The 19,646-nt window shown below is 42.5% G+C and overlaps 1 protein-coding gene across 1 annotated transcript in view; it reads left to right on the top strand.

Moving 5' to 3' along the window:
• The window catches only part of KIAA1549L (KIAA1549 like), a 301,627-nt gene that overhangs the window by 170,856 nt on the left and 111,125 nt on the right, over positions 1 to 19,646 (top strand). Inside the window, exons 4-8 of the mRNA XM_033205636.1 lie at positions 996 to 1,111; positions 4,265 to 4,484; positions 5,326 to 5,459; positions 13,292 to 13,454; positions 15,143 to 15,202. Coding sequence (XP_033061527.1) covers positions 996 to 1,111; positions 4,265 to 4,484; positions 5,326 to 5,459; positions 13,292 to 13,454; positions 15,143 to 15,202 — 693 coding nt within the window. The remainder of the gene's footprint in view (positions 1 to 995; positions 1,112 to 4,264; positions 4,485 to 5,325; positions 5,460 to 13,291; positions 13,455 to 15,142; positions 15,203 to 19,646) is intronic.

Below are 19,646 nucleotides of genomic sequence, written 5' to 3'. Positions count from 1 at the left end.
CCAGTGGATGCCTGAAACTGCAGCTAGTACCAATCCATATATAAACTGTGAATTTTTCTATTCATACATACCTATGATAAAGCTTAATTTATAAGTTAGGTGCAGTAAAGGTCAACAACAACTAGTAATAAAACAGAACAAGTATAACAATAGACTGTAGTAAGAGTGATGTGAATGTGGTCTTTTTCTCCCTTTCTTTGACTCTTTCTCTCAAAATACCATACTCACCTGTTTTCAGACTGTGGTTGACTCCAGTACATAAAGCCATGGAAAGCAACACTGTGGCTAAGAGGGAACTACTGTACACTGAAATATTTTGCTTCTTTCCCCTGCGCCTTTGCGCTTGGTGCTCCCTCTGCTGAGAGGGGGTGAGGGGAATCTCTTCCCCCTCGTCAAATTTCACTCTTGTGATCCTTCAGAACTTAGCTGAAGCATCAGTTCCGATGGAAATTTTCCCTGATTCCCATCCCTTTATCAAATTCAGGGCTGGGTGCTCCTAGGAGCTCTGGCAGTGTCCTAGGCTTCCCTTCCAACAACACCTGTCACATTCGATCCCAAATGCCTATTCTCTGTCCTGTGTCTCCATCCCACTTGTGAGATGGGGATGGCGCCTTCCTAATCCAAGGTTGTTTGAGGCTGCAGCACCGAGCTCAGGGCCTGCACCTAAGGAGGCTGTCCGTGAATGTTGTTGCAGGAATTTCATTGTATGCACTGTCGAGCCGGCTTTCAAAGTCAGAGGCAGCATCTGTCAGAAATGAAATGCCACCAGCATTCCGGCTCTCTTTCTACTTGGGTCACACGAATGGCTAGGGCCTTCTTTCCTTAGGACTTGAGCAGGACCCACAGAGCTACCAGCCCACCCCGTCACTGATGGCCCTGTGCTTACCATCTCTGCCCAGAACTTGCAGAAGGTGGCGGCTGTGAGGAGCGGAGGGCAAGTGAATGATGAGGCTTGCCGCCTTGCCTGATTGCCATGCTTCTATTTTGCTCCACAGTTCTCTTTCTAACCCAAAGGAGAGCGCAGATCAGTGAATCCTTGAAGTTCAGTATCGCCAAAGGGCTCACACAGGCATTGCGGAAGGCTTTCCACCAGAACGATGTCTCAGCTCACGTAAGTGCTTTGCTTTGTAACCAAGCTAATCCATCACAGTCTGGCTCTTGGGTCTAGAATATGTTAAGATTGTTTTCCTCCTTTCTAGACATCATAACAACACTGGCCAGAAGTAGAGTCTGTCTTCACTTTGACAACTAGCTAATGTGTAGTGGCTCAAGAAAAAGGTCTAATTTTGAGATGGAAAATGGAGACTAGTTGCTTTATGTCTAGATTTCTTTTTAAAGATTGGATATATTGGCCAGGTGTGTGGCTCACATCTATAATCCTAACACTTTGGAAGGCCGAGGTGGGTGATCACTTGAGGTCAGGAGTTTGAGACCAGCCTGGCAACATGGTGAAACCCCGTCTCTACTAAAAATACAAAAATTAGCTGGGCATGGTGGTGGGTGCCTCCTAGCTACTTGGAGGCTGAGGCAGGAGAATCGCTTGAATCCGGGAGGTGGAGGTTACAGTGAGCTGAGATCGTGCCACTGCACTCCAGCCTGGCCGACAGAGTGAGTCTCTGCCTCAAAAACAAACAAAGAAACAAGCCTGGATATATTGTTTTAAACCATCCCATTATCCCATCGTTTGGGGAAAGTATTTACATTGTTCGTGTAATTCTCTAGAAAACTCTCCATTGCTTTTCCCCTTATTTTTGTCACTATCATGAAGAGTGATTTATTTCTGGACATTCAAAAATTACCCTGACCTGTAAATCGAGTCTGACTTTGCTTAAATTGCCCACTGCAGACAGGGAAGTAAACATTTTTTCTTTTAATGCCAAGTACTGTTTAATGATTTTGACGCTGGCTGATTTTGACGGCTTATCTAAGAGATGGAAGCTTCACTTTACATCTTTGGGTTTGATTCCAAGTTTTCAAACAGTAAATGCAGTTGGCAGTCAGTAGACTCCCGTTTGCACCACTAAACACTATTGCTCTGGCTTCTTCTTTTGATGTTCTGTCCTACAGCTGCAGTCAGCTTACCGACCCCCTTCCCTCCCATCAACACCGAGGACTAGAAAGGAGATTTGGCACATACTTTATTGGTCATTGTCGATCTCTTTTATATATTTCTAAAAAAGAAAAAAAAAAAAAAGAAAAATGCATTCTATGAGAGGCTCTTATGATTTCTGCACCAGAAACTTTATGGGAAGTTGAAAAGGTGAATATTTCCATTTAGTTGCCTGATACAATTTTCACTAATCTTCAATCATTCTCAAACTACTTTTATAGTTTTGGTCTGTTGCTGCATATCATCACAGACCAGTGTGACAATGAGTATTCGTTTTTTATTTTTGTTTTTTCTTTTCTTTTTTTTTAATGGGCTTTCATTTAAAAACTTAAGTAGAAAAGGCATTTGATATTACACCATAAATGGAAATCAAGATCATTTGCCACAAATAAAAGGTGATGGTAAGAATGAGAATAGTGGAAACCAAACAGCTTGTTAAATTCAAGCTAGAGGTTGTTGCTTGCAGAAAGCTCTAAGGCTGAGCCTGGTATCCCTTTGTTTGTTTGTTTATTTAAAAAAGGAATTAGCAAGGGTTAGAGAGATGTTAAAAGCAAATATTGACTAAACTGAGACTTATTCTTTGGGGTCATTGGAAGGGTTGAAAGGGAACAACTTTCTCACTGAGTGATTTAGTTGATTTAGTGTCGTCTTGTGCTGTGTCCACGTTCCATGCTGAAATACCTCTTGTTCCACCTAAAATCATCTTGAGCACCATCTTCAGGGAAAACTGAGGGGGAGCACACAATGTGGAGGAAGTAAAGGCACACCCATCCTGTTGCAAAATCAGTTGTCTTGCTTCCTTTGGAAAATACACACGGAGATGCAAGAATATGGGGAGAAAGCAGGTGTCAAAAATTTACTGGCCAGGCACAGTGGTTCATGCCTATAATCCCAACAATTTAGGAGGCCAAGGTGGGAGGGTCACTTGAGGCCAGCAGTTTGAGATCAGTGTAGGCAACGTAGTGAGACCTCCATCTCTACAAAACATATATAAATTAGCCAGGTATGGTGGCACACACCTATAGTCCTAGCTACTCGAGAGGCTGAGGTGGGAGAATTGCTTGAGCCCAGGAGGTCAAGGCTGCAGTGAGCTGTGATCATGCCACTGTACTCCAGTCTGGGTGACAGAGCAAGACCCTGTCCAAAAAAAAAAAAAAAAACACTCACAAAACAAAACCTGAGTTCCAGTTTTACAAGATGAAAAGAGTTCTGGAAATGGATGGTAGCGATAGCTGTACACCATTATGAATGTGTTCAATAGCACTGAATAGCACACTAAAAAATGGTTAAGATGGTAGATGGTATATTGTGTGTATTTTACCACAATAAAAACTTAGAAAAAAAGGAGCTGCATACATGTATGTATGTGTTTATATATGTTACTCTTTTCTCTGTTTTTCAAATACATAAATTCTATAATAAACATTACATTTAATATATAAAAACCAAAAGAAATTTTTAAAAACCCTGAACTGTAAATATGTAACATCAAGAAAGAAAAAAGAAAAAATAATAATAAAATCTAAAGCCTCAAAATCTTACAATTGAGACAGAAAGACCTCAGACCATCAGTGTCCCCTAGGATTCAGCTGTCAGAGAAATTCTCTGTGGTGCATCCCCGCCTTGGTCTTAAACCAATTTACAAGCCAAGGACAGAGTCTGAACGAGTCTTCTCTCTGCTTCTAGAAAGAGGAATTCACTTTACTTACTTCTTGACCCGTGCCCCAAAGGTGCCCCCACTTAATCTATCATTTCTACCTTTTAATTCTCATAAATGATGAGAAATACAAAAAGTGATTTTCCCCAGCATTTCATTCACTGAAAATCTCTTTAAACTACTCTCCCCTCTCTGCCTTTTTGGTAATAGTAATGGATTGTCACAGGATTATACTGAGGCACTTAAAGAATAAAGAAGATACAGATTCAATTCTATTCCATGAAGATTTGATGTAAATTATATTTTGTTGTTTTTGTGATATTTTGAGACTTGCCAATCCAAATTATGCTTTATAGGATTGTTAAGAATATTTGTTGAATGAGAACATTCTATTCTCCAGTCTTGTTTCTAACAGCCATGGTTCTAAGAAATACCAAGAAGAACTTAAAGTACTGTGGAAATAAACAATAGGTTTTGTGGGTCCATTTGTTTTGTAGGTGGACATTCTGGAATATTCTCATAATGTCACAGTTGGTTATTATGCTACCAAAGGGAGGTTGGTGTATTTGCCTGCTGTGGTGATCGAAATGCTGGGTGTGTATGGAGTCAGCAACGTCACTGCAGACCTGAAGCAACACACCCCAAACTTACAGTCTGTGGCAGTACTTGCCTCCCCATGGAATCCCCAGCCTGCAGGCTACTTCCAACTAAAAACAGGCAAGTGACTCGGAAGGAAAGGATTTTATCCATTCTTGGGTTCAAGGCAGTACCAAGTGGACACCTGTTTAAAAACTCCATCGCTAGCTGCTATGTCATTTTTTAAAGTCCCTGTGAATCTTCTTCAAGGGGTCCTGCTCATCAAATGTCCAAGTTCCTTGCACATGAGCTCAAACTCTTCCAACCCTAGATTTGCTAGAAATGTTCTATCATAGGAGCCTTCCTTCCCAATTTACATACTTAGTACTTTTGAGCACCAGGTACTATATTTTATGTTTCTTTCTATATTATCAGTGGATACTAATAATAGTTGAACATGCAAAAGAAAAATCTGTAGTTTGGAGCAATGGGTTCCAGATGCCACTGAATGATAATCTCTGAGTTTAGGTCTTAGAATATATTTTTTTTCAAACTCTCTGGTGATTTCTGATCTGCAAAGTTGGTAACCTACAGGAGTAGAGAAACTCTTAAAATCGAAACAATCAACTTAGCAATGGAGGTCAATTGATTTTCTTCCCTCCAAAGAAACAGAAGGCATGATCTCTCTTAGATTATGATTTGTCAGTCTTTGAGCAGATGTCTACATATTCCAATCAGATAAAATCATGAAATCTTTTGCATCAGAGGGAATCTCTGGTTTGATCGTGCTTTTAATTCTTCTGTGTTATAAATCATCTTAAGAGCCACTTTCAAAACTACAATCAAACCTTGTCTGGCCTTATTATTTATTTGCCTAATTCCTCTCATCTGAAATCGTGCTTTTTATATAATGACCACTGTTAAATCCAAGGAACTGAGGCATGGAGCTTTGGTGAGCACTGATTGACTACTCTCATTCTAGTGCTGCAGTTTGTGAGCCAAGCGGACAACATACAGTCCTGCAAGTTTGCTCAGACAATGGAACAGAGGCTGCAGAAAGCATTCCAGGATGCCGAGAGGAAAGTCCTGAATACCAAAAGCAACTTGACAATTCAGGTAGGGAGGAGGGTGCTTCAGGCTGTGTAGTTGACAGACAACCACAATGCAGATTCTGGCAAGAAATGACTTGTGTCTTCCCTTTCAGAGCTGCCATGTATAAATGTAACTTTGCACTTCAGACATTGGTGAGGATGTCTGGGATTTGGCCATGACAGGAGGGATGCTGTGTCACTGTGCACCCATTGCGGTTTGGGTTTTATATTTCTTTCCCCGCGGGATGCTTTCTCAGGCCTTTCTAATACGTTTATTATTTTGAAAAGTTGAATTAGTCTGTACTGTATATGTCAAATGTCTAATATAAAATGAATAAATGAATCAATTCTAAGTAGCTAAGTCACCAAGATTTGCCCATTCTGTGATTTTAGGCATTGGCTTATATTCCAGTCACCTTAGTTTACACACATGCCAACACACATACACACAGATATACACACACACACGCACATGCCCACTCACACACATACACATGCATTTTATATTGAAGTCTTTACTATGTGCCAGGAACTGTGCTAAGTGTTTTACAAATATTTTGCTACATAATACTTAAGATATCCTTCGGAGATATTCTTACTCCCATTTCACAGAGAACTGAGAGGCTAAGAAACTTCCAGAAAGTCACACAGTTAGTAAAGAATGGAAGAAGGACTTGAGTCAAAAGCCAATGTTCTTATCCACTACGCTATACTCACATCGATGCAATGTAGAAATGGGGTCCTTAATGAAGCCTGTGTCAAACAATGGAATTCTTTCCCAGGAAAAATCCCTAGGAAATGAATCATGGCGTGAGAGAGGAGGAAGTAAGAGATGAGGTTAGAAGCCACAGGAGTCTAAGAGTTAAAGGGTGATGGGAAAGTGTCTCCTGTAGGGGCTGCTTTTATTGGGGGACAGGATTTTAGATGCTCTTGAACATTTAAACAGCCCTTTAAAAATTTTTTTAGTTATTTGTAGAGATGGGGTCTCCATATATTGCCTAAGTCGATCTCAAACTCCTAGGCTCAAGCGAGTCTCCCTTGGCGGCCTCCCAAAGTGCTGGGATTACAGGCATGAACCATCGACACCTGGGTCACTGCATCTCAGCTTTTTGGATTAACAATGTACACATCACCAAAAGCCTTTTTCAGACCTTTTTTTTTTTTTTTTTGCAATTACATAGATATCCCAGTAAGGACAGATGCTTCTCAATGATATTCATGTAGCCCCCAATTAACTCTTCTTTTTAATGTCTCTGTTTTGACTACTGAACTAAAGCCTTTGCAATTAGACCCAGTGGTTTTAAAATGGACATTTAGCATAAGTGAATTATCGGCAAAGCCAATATGATGTAGAAAGCCTACACTTTAACTTGAGTGAGTGAGCAGCTTTCCTGTTCTAGATTCATCCAAAGTGTAGATGGAAGTATCTCATTATGATTTGGTTCATGTTAGATGAAGATCTAAAAATGTGTCACAGACTGAAGATTTATGTAAGGAGTGTGACTCAGCTCTCTTGTGGCAACTCTTTTTCTTTCTGATTGGATTTGTGATCCTCACAGGTGCATGAGCCTAGTTAGATCTTGGCAGCACAGCATACTTTAATTGTATTCAGGAAGCACAGACTTATTGAGTGCCTGCTATTTATCAGGCACTGGGAAGGACACCAAGATAAGCTGCCCTTGCCCTTAAGAAGCCTCCTTGTGGTGGTGTATGGTAGTTATGGGCCATTAGAGGAAACTTTATAGATCAAGTAACAAACCTTCCTTGGAAAAGATGATAGGAGGTGGTTTGAAGATTACATCTAAATAGATTTTAGATGCTCTTGAACATTTAAACAGCTCTTGAAATGAATGGATAATTGGATGAACTGTTGTTGTTAACCCTGTTTCCATTTTTGCCTTGGCTGACAGGAAGCCCAGAGCCAAATTTGTTGCCTGGATTTAGTAACCCTCAGGGCCTCTGTATTATGCATGGTAACTGCATGCTAATGTTCCCTTGGGGCTGTCTTTCACCAGGACCTGGTTTTATAATTAATAACTTTTCCTTTTATATTGTATAATATATAATTTGTAAGGCACCTTGAATCCTTTGTGGAATAAGACCATGTAAATATTTAATTAATTTGCTCAGAGAGTCATTGAAAAACCGACTTAAAAACTTGTATAGGTTTGATATTAGGGACTAGATTACAGTGGACTCAATTAGGATGTTTTTGGTTGCCAGGGACAGAATCTAAGCTGATGAAGCTTAAGCAAAAAGGAAGTGATTGGCTCATGTAACTGAAAGGTTCATATTTATTTATTCAGACATAATTGTATCCAGGTGATTAGATGATGTCTTCATCAAGCTCTCTCTTCGTTTCTTGGTTGGCTTTGCTCTACACTGGCACTGTCTGTGGCTCCCATGGGGTGGCCCCTCACAACCCCAGATTTGTCTCATCCTTGTTGCTCACAGTCTTGTAGAACCAAAGTGCCTTTCCTGCTGTCATTCCAGTAAAATTCCTGGGATTAGCTCTCATTGAACCTACTGTGCCCTTTGTGGATCACTAACTGGCCAAGGAGATTAAATGTCCCAATGAAGTAGGCCTGACTGCTCCTGAAACCTGGGTGGGGCAGCCCCATCCAGAACACATGAGCAAAGAGGAGAAGTGGTTCCCTGAGGAAAATTGTGATGCTATCAAGAAGGGAGGATGGATGCTGGGTAGGCAAACAACAGCTTTCTGTTCCATCAGCCTATAGTTCTTAGCTAAATGAATCATGGCATGAGTGAGGGGTAAGTAAGAGATGAGGTCAGAGGCTACAGCAATCTAAGAGTTCAAGGGTGACAGGAAAGTGTTCCCTGTAGGGACTGCTTCTATTGGGGGACAGGGCATGAATTTCAGGGACCAGTGCCCTGACTTTGAACCTGTAGGCCTCTTATTTTTGAAGCTATTCTCAAGTATACATCAAGAATGACCTCACTTACCTATAAAAAAAATGAGTATATTAAAGAAAACAAACAAATGGAAAGACTTCCTGTGCTTATGGATTGGGAGATTTTATTTTATTTATTTTTTTGAGATGGAGTCTCACTCTGTTGCCCAGGCTGGAGTGCAGTGGCGCGATCTCGGCTCACTGCATGCTCTGCCTCCCAGGTTCGTGCCATTCTCCTGCCTCAGCCTCCCGAGTAGCTGGGACTACAGGTGCCCACCACCATGCCTGGCTAATTTTTTTTGCATTTTTTAAAAATAGAGATGGGGTTTCACTGTGTTAGCCAGGATGGTCTTGATCTCCTGACCTTGTGATCCACCCGCCTCAGCCTCTCAAAGTGCTGGGATTACAGGTGTGAGCCACCGCACCCGGCTGGATTGGGAGATTTTATATTGATTGTCACTGCCCAAAGGGATCTGAAGATTTAATGTAATTCCTATCAAAATCCCAGTGATTATTTTTCACAGAAATAGAAAAATTAACCCCAAAATTCCCATGGAATCTCAAGGGGCTTTGAGTAGCCAAAGCAATCTTGAAAAGGAAGAACTAAGTTGGAGGTCCCACACTTCCTGATTTCAATACTTACTACAAAGCTATGGTAATCAAAACAATGTGGTGCTGTCATAAAGGCAGACATTTAGACAAATGGAATAGAAGAGAGAGCCAGCCCAGAAATAAACTCTCTTGTATATGGTCAGATATTTTTTGACAAAGGTGCCAAGGCTATTCGATGGGGAAACGACAGTCTTTTTAACACATTAGGAAAACTGAATATTCACATGTGATCCCAAAAGAATGAAATTGGATCCTTACTTAACACCATCTACCAAAAATAACTCCAAATGGATCAAAGATCTAAATGTAAGATCTAAAACTATAGGACTTTTATAGGAAAACATAGGGGGAAAACTTCGTGACACACAGTATTTGGCAGTGATTTGTTGGACATGACACAGGCAAACAAAAGAAAAAGGCATATTAGACTTCATCAAAATTAAAAACTTCTGTGCATCAAAAAACACTACCAGCAGAGTGAAAAAGCAACTCATAGAACAAATGAAAAATATTTGCAAATCATATATCTGGTAAACAGTTAATATTCAGAATATAGAGAATACCTACAACTCAATAATAAAAACAAAAAAAAAAAAACAAGGAATGAGCAAAGGACTTGAATAGACATTTCTCCAAAAAAGATATACAGATGACTTAAGCACATGACAAGATGCTCTATATCACTAATCATTAAAGAAATGCAAATCAAAACCATGAGATACCTATTCACATCTATTAGGATGGCTATTCTCAAAAAATAGAAAGTCCTAAGTGTTGGCGATGATGTGGAGAAATTGGAACCCTAATGCATTGCTAGTGGGAATGTCAAATAGTGCATTCCCTGTGGAAGGCAGCATGGTAGTTTCTTAAATAACTAAACTTAGAATTACCATATGGTTCAGCACTTCCATTTCTCAGTATATACCAAAAAGAATTAAAAGTAAGGACTCAAACAGGTGTTTATACACCCGTGTTCATAGTAGCATTATTCACAACAGCCAAAAGGTGGAAGCAACTCATGTGTCCATTAATGAATGAGTGGATAATCAAATGGCATATATACATACAATGGAATGTTATTCAGCCTTTAAAAATGAAGGAAATAATGGATGATTGGAATGCAGAAAGATTTTAAAAAGGAAGGAAATTCTGATGCGTGCTGCAACATGGATGAACCTTGAGGACATTTTGCTAAGTGAAATAAGCCAACCACAAAAGGACAAATACTGTATGATTTCTCTTATAAAAGGTATATAGAATTGTCAAATTAATAAGTGATTCCACTTATAAGAGGTATCTAGAAAGTAGAGTGGTGGCTGCCAGGGGCTGTGAGGAGGGAGAAATTAGGAGTTGTTTAGTGGGTATAGAGTTTCTGTTTCGGATGATAAAGAGGTTCTAAAGATGGATGGTGGCGATGGTTGTACAACAGTGTGAATGCACTTAATGCCACTGAACTATACGCTTAAAATGGTTAAATTTTATATGTGCATTTTACCACAATAAAAAAATAATTAAAACTTAACCGGTCAAGTGTAGTATATACAGAGGCACCCACATTGCAAACTTTGTAGGTTTCCTCGGGCTCCAGTAGGATATGAGTTTTCCTTTCATTTTGTTTTAGAGGCAGGGTCTGACTTTATCTCCCAGACTGGGGTGCAGTGGCACAATCATGGCTCACTACAGCCTCAAACTCCTGGACTCAGGTGATCCTCCAGCCTCAGCCTCCTAAGTAGCTGGGGCTACAGGCATGCAACATCATGCTTGGCAATTTTTTTCTGTTTTTTGTAGAGACAGGGTTTTGCCATGTTGCCCAGGCTGGCCTTGAACCCCTGGGGTCAAGTGGTCCATCTGCCTCGGCTTCCCAAAGTGCTGGGATTACTGGCATGAGCCACTACATGCAGCCAGGATTTGGTTTTGTTGAGAGGTAAAACATAGAATGTTCACAATAGAGATAAAGATTGAAAAGGTTTTTGTTGTTGTTTTTAGTTATTATTTTTTTAGGTGGCCATATGATGAAGTTTTTTGAATTGTTCAGAAAGAAGTGCGTTTCTTTTTGGTACCTTCAGAAAGAATATGCTTAACCACAGGTATTCATGCCTTGGGGAAGAGGCTAAACCACATTCCAAAAATACTTCCAGAGGAGAGAGTCAGAGTTGAACAGACATACTGATTCAGTTTATTGTTAGTCATAGGAATATAGGCTCTGGATTAAACAATTAAAAAGGGACCAGGTATGGTGGCTCACAATTGTAATCCCAGCACTTTGGGAGGCTGGAGTGGGTGGATCATTTGAGCCCAGAAATTTGAGACTAACCTGGGCAACAAAGTGAGATCCTCTCTCTACAAAAATGAAATAAATTAGCTGGGAGTGGTGATGTGTGCCTGTAGTCCCAGCTATCCAGGAGGCTGAGGTGGGAGGATCGCTTAAGTCTAGCAGTTCAAGGCTTCACTGAGCTACAGTCAGGTCACTGCACTGCACCCTGGGGGACAGTGTGAGACCCTGTCCCTAAACAGAGAGAGAGAGAGAGAGAGAGAGAGATCTTCCACTTATGGGAAAAAGTGGGAAATAAAATGAAGAGCTCTTCTCAATAGTTTCCTGGGTGATGGATTTCCTAAAAACCCTAACTTGATCATTACACATTCTATGCATGTAAGAAAATATCACATGTACCGCCTACATATAGATAAATATTATGTATCATTTTTTAAAGCCTGTAAAAAAATTTTTTTAACGGGAAGGTGGCAGAGATGTTAATATCTGAACACCCAAAGGTCTAGTAAAGACAGGGTATTAGTCATTGTCCTGACAGGAAAGGGAGGGTGCACTCAAATGCAGGTGCCTTTGTAGAAAGAAGAGTGGGCAGGCTCTGGGGAAACTGCAGGAGCAGTACAGTACCCACAGCTCTGACAGCTGGGACCTGATGGGTGCAGGGTTCGAGGTTCAGCTGCCTGATGAGAGTGAGCTTTGACCCCCAAGGAGGGAGTCCTTGGCATCAATACTTTGACCTCACTCTCCTCCCTCCCTCCCATATCCTCCCAAAGGCAGTGGAGCCCATGGGGGTTGTCCACAAGGGTCTGCCTCCAGGGGCACCAGACAGGACAGAGAGGGTGGGTGGCAGGAGGATCTGGAGAGAGAAGGGAAGGCACCCAGCACAGAAAAAGGCCTCACCAAGTTGAATGACTTCCTACTAACGATGTTTTTCAAATCTCATCTGTGGGATATTTCTGTTCATACATTGACCCAGAAAGCTTCATTTTCCAGCAACTGAAAAACTGGCTTAGACAAAATGTGAAAAGAAAACCATGCCATCTCATAGGATGTTTTACACATTCAATGTTGAATTAATAGACCACAAGGAAATGTAATTGCTCTCTAAAAAGCATATTCTATATTTCTGAATTCCCCCCCCCCCCGGCCTTTTTTTTTTATTTTTTGGCAGAATCTTGCTCTGTCTCCCATCCTGGAGTACAGTGGTGCAATCTCGGCTGACTGCAACCTCTGCCTACTGGGTTCAAGCAATTCTCCTGTCTCAGCCTTCTGAGTAGCTGGGATTACAGGCACACACCCCATGCCCAGCTAATTTTTGTATTTTTTTTTTTTTTAGTAGAGACGGGGTATCGCCATGTTGGCCGGGCTGGTCTTGAACTCCTGACCTCAGGTGATCTGCCCACTTCGGCTTCCTAAGGTGCTGGGATTACAGGTGTAAACCACTGTGCCTGGCCTCTGAATTCCTTTTCTAATTAGGTTCTGTCACTCTGCCTGTGACCAGACTGGTTTTCAGCTCTGTTCGCTCCTGGTCCTTTCAACTTTCGAATTCCCTGAAAGTTTGACTCAGGCTTTCTCTGTCTGAGCAGTTGAGCCCTCTTTAAATGTAACATTGCAATGCTCTATTTTATATTTTCAGAATCGTAAAAGTAACCTAAGACTATTTAGCCCAGGAAAACATACACATACCAGTGATTAAGAACCTGGGGTCAAACCACCTGGTTCAAATCCTGACTCCGTCCTTTATTAGCTATGTGACCTCGGGTTGGTCCCTTGATCATTCTGGGCCTCAGTTTCCTCATCTGTGAAAGGGATTCATCACTGGATACATCTCCTAGGGTTGTGGTAAGGATTAAATGAGATGAGATGCCCTTAGCACCCTGCCTGGCACGCAGCAAGCAATCAGAAATGATGACGGTTACTCTTGTCTCTTCCTTGCTGTTTCCCTGACCCCCTTTCATTCCTTCCCTCGACTCCTGCTTAGCCTCCCCTTCCCATGGCCTCCATGAAACACACACTGGTCTTATTTGACCTGTCTCCCTCCCCTTTTCTCCTGTGTTGATTCAGATTGTGAGCACGTCCAATGCCTCCCAGGCAGTCACCTTGGTGTACGTCGTGGGCAATCAGAGCACATTCCTCAACGGCACCGTCGCCAGCAGCCTCCTCAGCCAGCTCTCGGCTGAGCTGGTGGGATTCTACCTCACCTATCCGCCGCTCACCATTGCTGAACGTGAGTATGGCCATGCCTATGGGGACCCAAATGTTTCCCCTGGGGCCTTTCTCCATTTAGCAAACATTTATAGTGCCAGGCCACATACTACCACCTTTATCATAAAGTGACAGCTAAAATATGTGACGGATTAAGGTTGAATTGAGGAAAAGTTTAGTACACATCAAAGAAAGCACTTGCTAGGTTCCTTCGTCCTTTGCATTTCTCTTATCTCATTTAATCCTTAGACCTGCCCTATAAGACATGCAAAATTAGCCCCATTTTGCAGAGGAGAAAACTGAAGCTCTAAGAGGTTTCACGAGATACCCTCTCTCACTTAGCTAGTAAGCCATGGGACCTGGGGTTTGAACCCAAGCAGTCTGCCTTCTCAGCTTACAATTCTGCCTGCTAGGGCAACCGATCTCTAAGCAATCTGGGTTGCTATGGTTTTTCTCCCGCTTATGCCATCAGCAAACGTTCCCAGACCTTGAGGCTCGGCCCTGCCTCCAGATATCATAATGTAACTCATTTGCAGTCCATGTTGTGACTTCACTTGCTGAGGTCCCTGTAGTCTTGTGGCCTCATCTTTTTCTAATGTTTCAGTTACATAATCCTCATTACCATGCAACAGGCATAGACTTCAAAGATGCAGCAGGCTACATTTTGTATCCAAATGTTTATTTGGTAGCCAAAGGATGGAAAGGTTTGTACTCCTAAATTTAAACATTCTTACATTTCACAAAGTCGCTGGGCAAGTTTATTTTTTAATACATATTAGCAAAATTGTCCCATAATTTCTTTCTGGAGTTGTTTTTGATACTGTAAATAAACAAGATAATGTGCATGAATGTACTTAGCACATGGCAGCCACTCAGAATTTTTTCAAATATTTGTTTAATGGCAAGCTTTTGTAAAGGTCCACATAATAAGGAAAGATGACTGGATTTTAGGGAAGAGATGATGTCATAAAAGGTGGCATTATGTCACATGTCAGCATTTTCCATCATCCTTTTATTTCTGAAAACAACTACGATTTATTGAGCACTAACCATATGCAAGGAGGCAATGTACCAATCCCTTTGCATGTATCAGCTCCAGTAGGCCGCATACTTGTAAAGAAATATGGGCCTTTTGTTACAAGCATTTGGCTACTAAACTTAAGTCCTTGACATTGGAAAAATCCGAGATAATCATTCCTAACAATGTTAGTGGTCATTGATTTTTTAAGATGATTTTTTAAGAGAAAGCTACAGGAAAGACAGGTTCCTGCCGTGGGTCTTGATAAAGAAGGTGTTCTGTTGGAACAGAAGATTTTGATGAAAAAACAGAAAGGGCAGAAACTCACAAATCCTAGAAAACTCTTCATCTACAAGTTGGACCTTTATTGAGTCTTTTGGTTTTCTAAACAGTGAGATAGTTTTGGTTCGTATGTCCTGGAATCCCTAAGAATCACAAAACAGGATTTAGCCGCTTGCTGTTTTGTCACTTATATCTGTTTTCCTTAATGAAATTTCAAATAAGCCCGGTGCCATAACGCATGCTTATAGTCCAGCTACTCAGGAGGCTTAGGTGCAAGGACCAGCTGAGCCCAGGAGTTCAAGAACAGCCTGGGCAACATATCAAGATCCCATCTCAAATATAACTAATTAAATAAAATGAAACAAATCAAACCTATAAAAGTAATTGGATATGTTTCTTATTTGTTTTAGCACTGGAATATCCCAACCTTGACATATCAGAAACAACCAGAGACTATTGGGTAATTACAGGTAATCTCTTATTTTGTTATTTCCCCTCTTCATGCTGTCAGGTTTATTTTTTTTAAAACTGTAGGCCATTCATTAATCAGATTGGCACTTTTCTTTGTTCCTATCTTTTAAGTCAGGGAGTTACTTCTACAGGACCAGAAGTGAATGGGATAAACTGAGATAAGAAAAGACACCACACTGAAGATGAATATTAGCTAAATAATTCAAAACAGCTTCAAGTCCTCACTCAGTGGCCTCCTCTTTGCAAAAAGTGACCCTATCAGAAGTTACCGTGTTAACTCAAGAAGGTCTAGGGCATTAGTTTGTAGTGAATAGTTATCAGTTTATAGATGGAAAGCCTTTTCGGACTGCCCTATAAAACCTAAATTAAAGTTAGAGGAAGGCCGGGCATGCACTTGCCTCTCCACCCTGGCACGACACGCACCCACACCAATCCTGGCATGTCTTGACAGTGAGGGTGTTTGGAAGTAGAAGGGAGTTCTTCTGGCAGCGTTTTCTCTTTTGTTCCTTGACATTTTCCTGTGGATCTTTATGGAACAGCAAAAAAGTTATTCTTTGTGTTTTTCAAAAGCCAGACAGTAGTTTTGGGGATTGGAGAAACAAGAATTAAGAGCTGAAGAACAGATGTTTGTAGGAGGAAAAGTGGCCAGCCTAGCCAGGAAGGAGAGGAACAGGGGAGAAGTACATGAGGTCTACTGGCACCGCCATAACCAAGTGCCACAGACTGGGTGGCTTCAACAACAACTGGGTCTGCTCTCAATCCTGGAGACTAGAAGTCTAAAGCCAAGGTGTTATAGGATTGGCTTCTCTGGAGACCTCTCTCCTTGGTTTAGAGATGGTCATCTTCCTCCTGCGTCGTCACATTCCCTTCCCTCTGGGTCTGTCTCTATCCTAATCTCTTCTTATAAGGACAACATCATATTGAATTAGGGCTCCCCAATATGACCTCATTTTAGCTTCATTTCCTCTTTTTTTTTTTTTTTTTTTTCTTTTTTTGAGGCAGAGTTTCGTTCTCATGGCTCAGGCTGGAGTACAATGGTGCGATCTTGGCTCACTGCAACCTCTACCTCCCAGGTTCAAGCAATTCTCCTGCCTCAGCCTCCCAAGTAGCTGGGATTACGGGCACACACCACCACACCCGGCTAATATTTTTTGTATTTTTGGTAGAGACGGGGTTTCACCATGTTGGCCAGGCTGGTCTCAAACTCCTGACCTCAGGTGATCTGCCCGCCTCGGCCTCCCAAAGAGCTGGGACTACAGGCGTGAGTCAACACACCCGCCTGACTTCATTACCTCTTTAAAGGATCTATCTCCAAATACAGTCACATTCTGAGGTACTTGGGGTTAGGGCTTCAACAGAGGAATTTGGGGGGACAAATTCCTGGGTGCGGTGGCTCACCCCTGTAATCCCAAAACTTTGGGAGGCTGAGGCAGGTGAATTGCTTGAGGTCAGGAGTTCAAAACCAACCTGACCAACATATCTACTAAAAATACACACACACGAAATTTAGCCCAGTGTGGTGGCAGGTGCCTGTGATCCCAGCTACTTGGGAGGCTGAGAGGCAGGAGAATCACTTGAAACCAGGAGGCGGAGGTTGTAGTGAGTCAAGATAGTGCCACTGCACTCCAGCCTAGGCAACCGTGTGAGACCGTCTCAAAAAAAAAAGGAATTGGAATTGGGGGAACACATGTCAGCCTGTAATAGGATGGAGGAAGATCCTGCACGTCATGGAAGATGTGCCTGGGTAAGCGACCTGGTCCCAAACCTCCCCTCTGTCCTCTCCCAACCACTCTCTCACTTGCGGTCCCAAGCAAGCAGCAGATGGGCTGCTGCCTGAAATACTAAGGACTGTACACCCCTGCTGGATGAAGCCTGCTCAAGAACTCTTCTAAACTGCAGAACATTGCATTTCTTTCCCCCTGTTGCAGAGCCATCGGTATGTAGAAATCATTTTACCTGCTAAGAAGGCAAGCAAAAAAACCAACTCACCAGAGTTTGTGCCCAAGAGAGAAACAGTGCTAACCCAGCAACACATTTTTGGAGCTAGCGGCTTATGTAACATTTACAAAATCATGTTTTCTTTACAAGGAATGATGTTTTTTTAAGGTGGAGATATTCCTCCCTTCTATTAACTTTAATTGATAACACATTCACCCATCACCACAGGCTGTCCTTGACAACCTCTTGTGTCATCCTTTCTTCATCTACCCATGTCTTGCCCTGCCTCTATTTTGATAACATAACCTTAATCAAAATCTCCATTCCAGGTCTTGTTTTCAGGACTCTCCTCAGACTTAGCCCTCTGCCCACTCACTTATGAAACCCTTATTTGTTATTGCTGTTGGTGTTCAGAATAAACAGTGGCTTCCATCACTGTGTTTAGGGCTAGCTGGATCAGTTGGTTAGTGCTTGGGAAGGGCTGGAACCAGGTCTCAGGATGATCATCCTGCCTTCCCTTTGACAACTATGACCACCTTCTGAACCCCTGGGTAGCCACCAACCAACCTGCCCCGTAATTTACCAAAAGGGTAGGAGATGGGGACCTATGAGGCTTTGTTCAGCCCTTACCCCCAGACACACCTCACAGGCTTTCTGTCTTCTGCTCGTTTCTAACAGCCAAGAGGATTTGGAGCCAATTCTCTTTTCTGTAGTTTGTATTATAAAAGCCTGACATAGGCCAGGCGCGGTGGCTCAAGCCTGTAATCCTAGCACTTTGGGAGGCCGAGACAGGCAGATCACGAGGTCAGGAGATCGAGACCATCCTGGCTAACACGGTGAAACCCCGTCTCTACTAAAAAATACAAAAAACTAGCCGCGCGAGGTGGCGGGCGCCTGTAGTCCCAGCTACTCGGGAGGCTGAGGCAGGAGAATGGCGTGAACCCGCGAGGCGGAGCTTGCAGTGAGCTGAGATCCGGCCACTGCACTCCAGCCTGGGCGACAGAGCAAGACTCCGTCTCAAAAAAAAATAAATAAATAAAAGCCTGACATGTTTTCATCTGTTTTCCAACTAAACTTATATTAAATAGGTTTTTGCAAACTGTACATACTTCTGCCTCAGAGGGTGGGTCCCTTCTTGATGGAAAATCACTGGCTGAAAGTGACTCCTGAAGTCTCTTTACAGAGAACCTGGAGGCTACCCTGCCACTCAGGAGTCCTGCAGTGAAGTTTGTATATATGAGGCAAGATAGAAATGTGCAGATTCAATATTGCTGCCAGACAATATTGAGGGGAGAGCCCATTTCAGGCTTATCCATCTGCCTTTATTTCACCCGCCAGAGGCAAAATATCCCAGATCCAGCAACGGAAAAATTTCTTCTGATCTCAGCTCTGCCATTTTCTAACCTAGTATGTCCTTGAGCTCAAGCCACTCTGGCCATGTAGACTTCACATTCTCCGTTTTTGGGGGGAGGGAGAAGTATTAGCTGAGCATTAAGATTCTTTCAGTGCTAAATGTGTAGGATCCAACCGCAAATAAAACAATTTAGCCTGAGTACAGAAGGCTGAACCAGGCTCCATCACTTGAGTTGTAGAGCCCAATGTGATTGTGAATAAAGAAGTAATAAGAGAACAGTGATGTGAAAGTCATTGAATCTTCTGGACGAAGCTCCTTTGAACACAGCTGGGGGCGTGCCCAACTCCTCTAAGCTGAGTCAGTGGTGGCCAAGGCTGGGGGGCCAGGGCCCTGACTGTTGTGCTAGGGGGCTGGTGTCTTCCTGGTTATCTGCGCCAGTTCGAGCTTCTGTGGTTCTGTGGTTTCTGTGTCTCTGCGAGAGAGAGGGGTACATGTCCCTTTCTGCTGCCTTCCAGGTGGACAGGGAGGGCTAAGGAGCCTGAGCCTGCCACATTTTTCAGGGAAAAGGGGAGGAGCCATGTCCTGGGACACATTTCCATGCCTTACAGGTGTTTTCTTCCTCTGTGTTTAGCAAAGAAGGGGCACATTGTAACAACAGCAGCTACCATTTATTGCTGTTTCGTCAAGGCCTTAATGATAACACCAGGCTAGAAGCATTTTTTATTGAATTATCTTTTCTTAACAATGACATGATCAGTAGTAGATTATGATGCCTGTGTTTTCAGATGAGGAACTGAGGCATAGAGAAACTCAGCAACTTGCCTGAGAATAATCAGAAAGGGGAAGCCAGGAGGCAGACTCAGGGCCCTGCCTCCAACTCCAGCTCTTCCCCAGCTGCCCCCTAAGAAGGACACATTCTCTTTGCCAAGAGTGGTGACGAAGCTGTGGAGACTGTCCAGTTGATCCCCTGTAACTCTGTGGGAGACTCCCACAGCCTCCGCTACTTCCTTGGAGGCTTTTCTTTTTTTCAGAAAAATTTTTATTGGCTGGGTGTGTTGGCTCACACCTGTAATCGCAGCACTTTGGGAGGCTGAGATGGGAGGATTGCTTGAGTCCAGGAGTTTGAGACCAGTCTGGGCAACATAGTGAGA

The sequence above is a fragment of the Trachypithecus francoisi genome, unplaced genomic scaffold (genome assembly GCF_009764315.1).
Source record: "Trachypithecus francoisi isolate TF-2019V2 unplaced genomic scaffold, Tfra_2.0 Lachesis_group8, whole genome shotgun sequence".
Taxonomy (NCBI): domain Eukaryota; kingdom Metazoa; phylum Chordata; class Mammalia; order Primates; family Cercopithecidae; genus Trachypithecus; species Trachypithecus francoisi.
The sequence above is the reverse complement of the archived record's forward strand: the minus strand, read 5'-3'. Positions and strand labels throughout refer to the sequence as shown.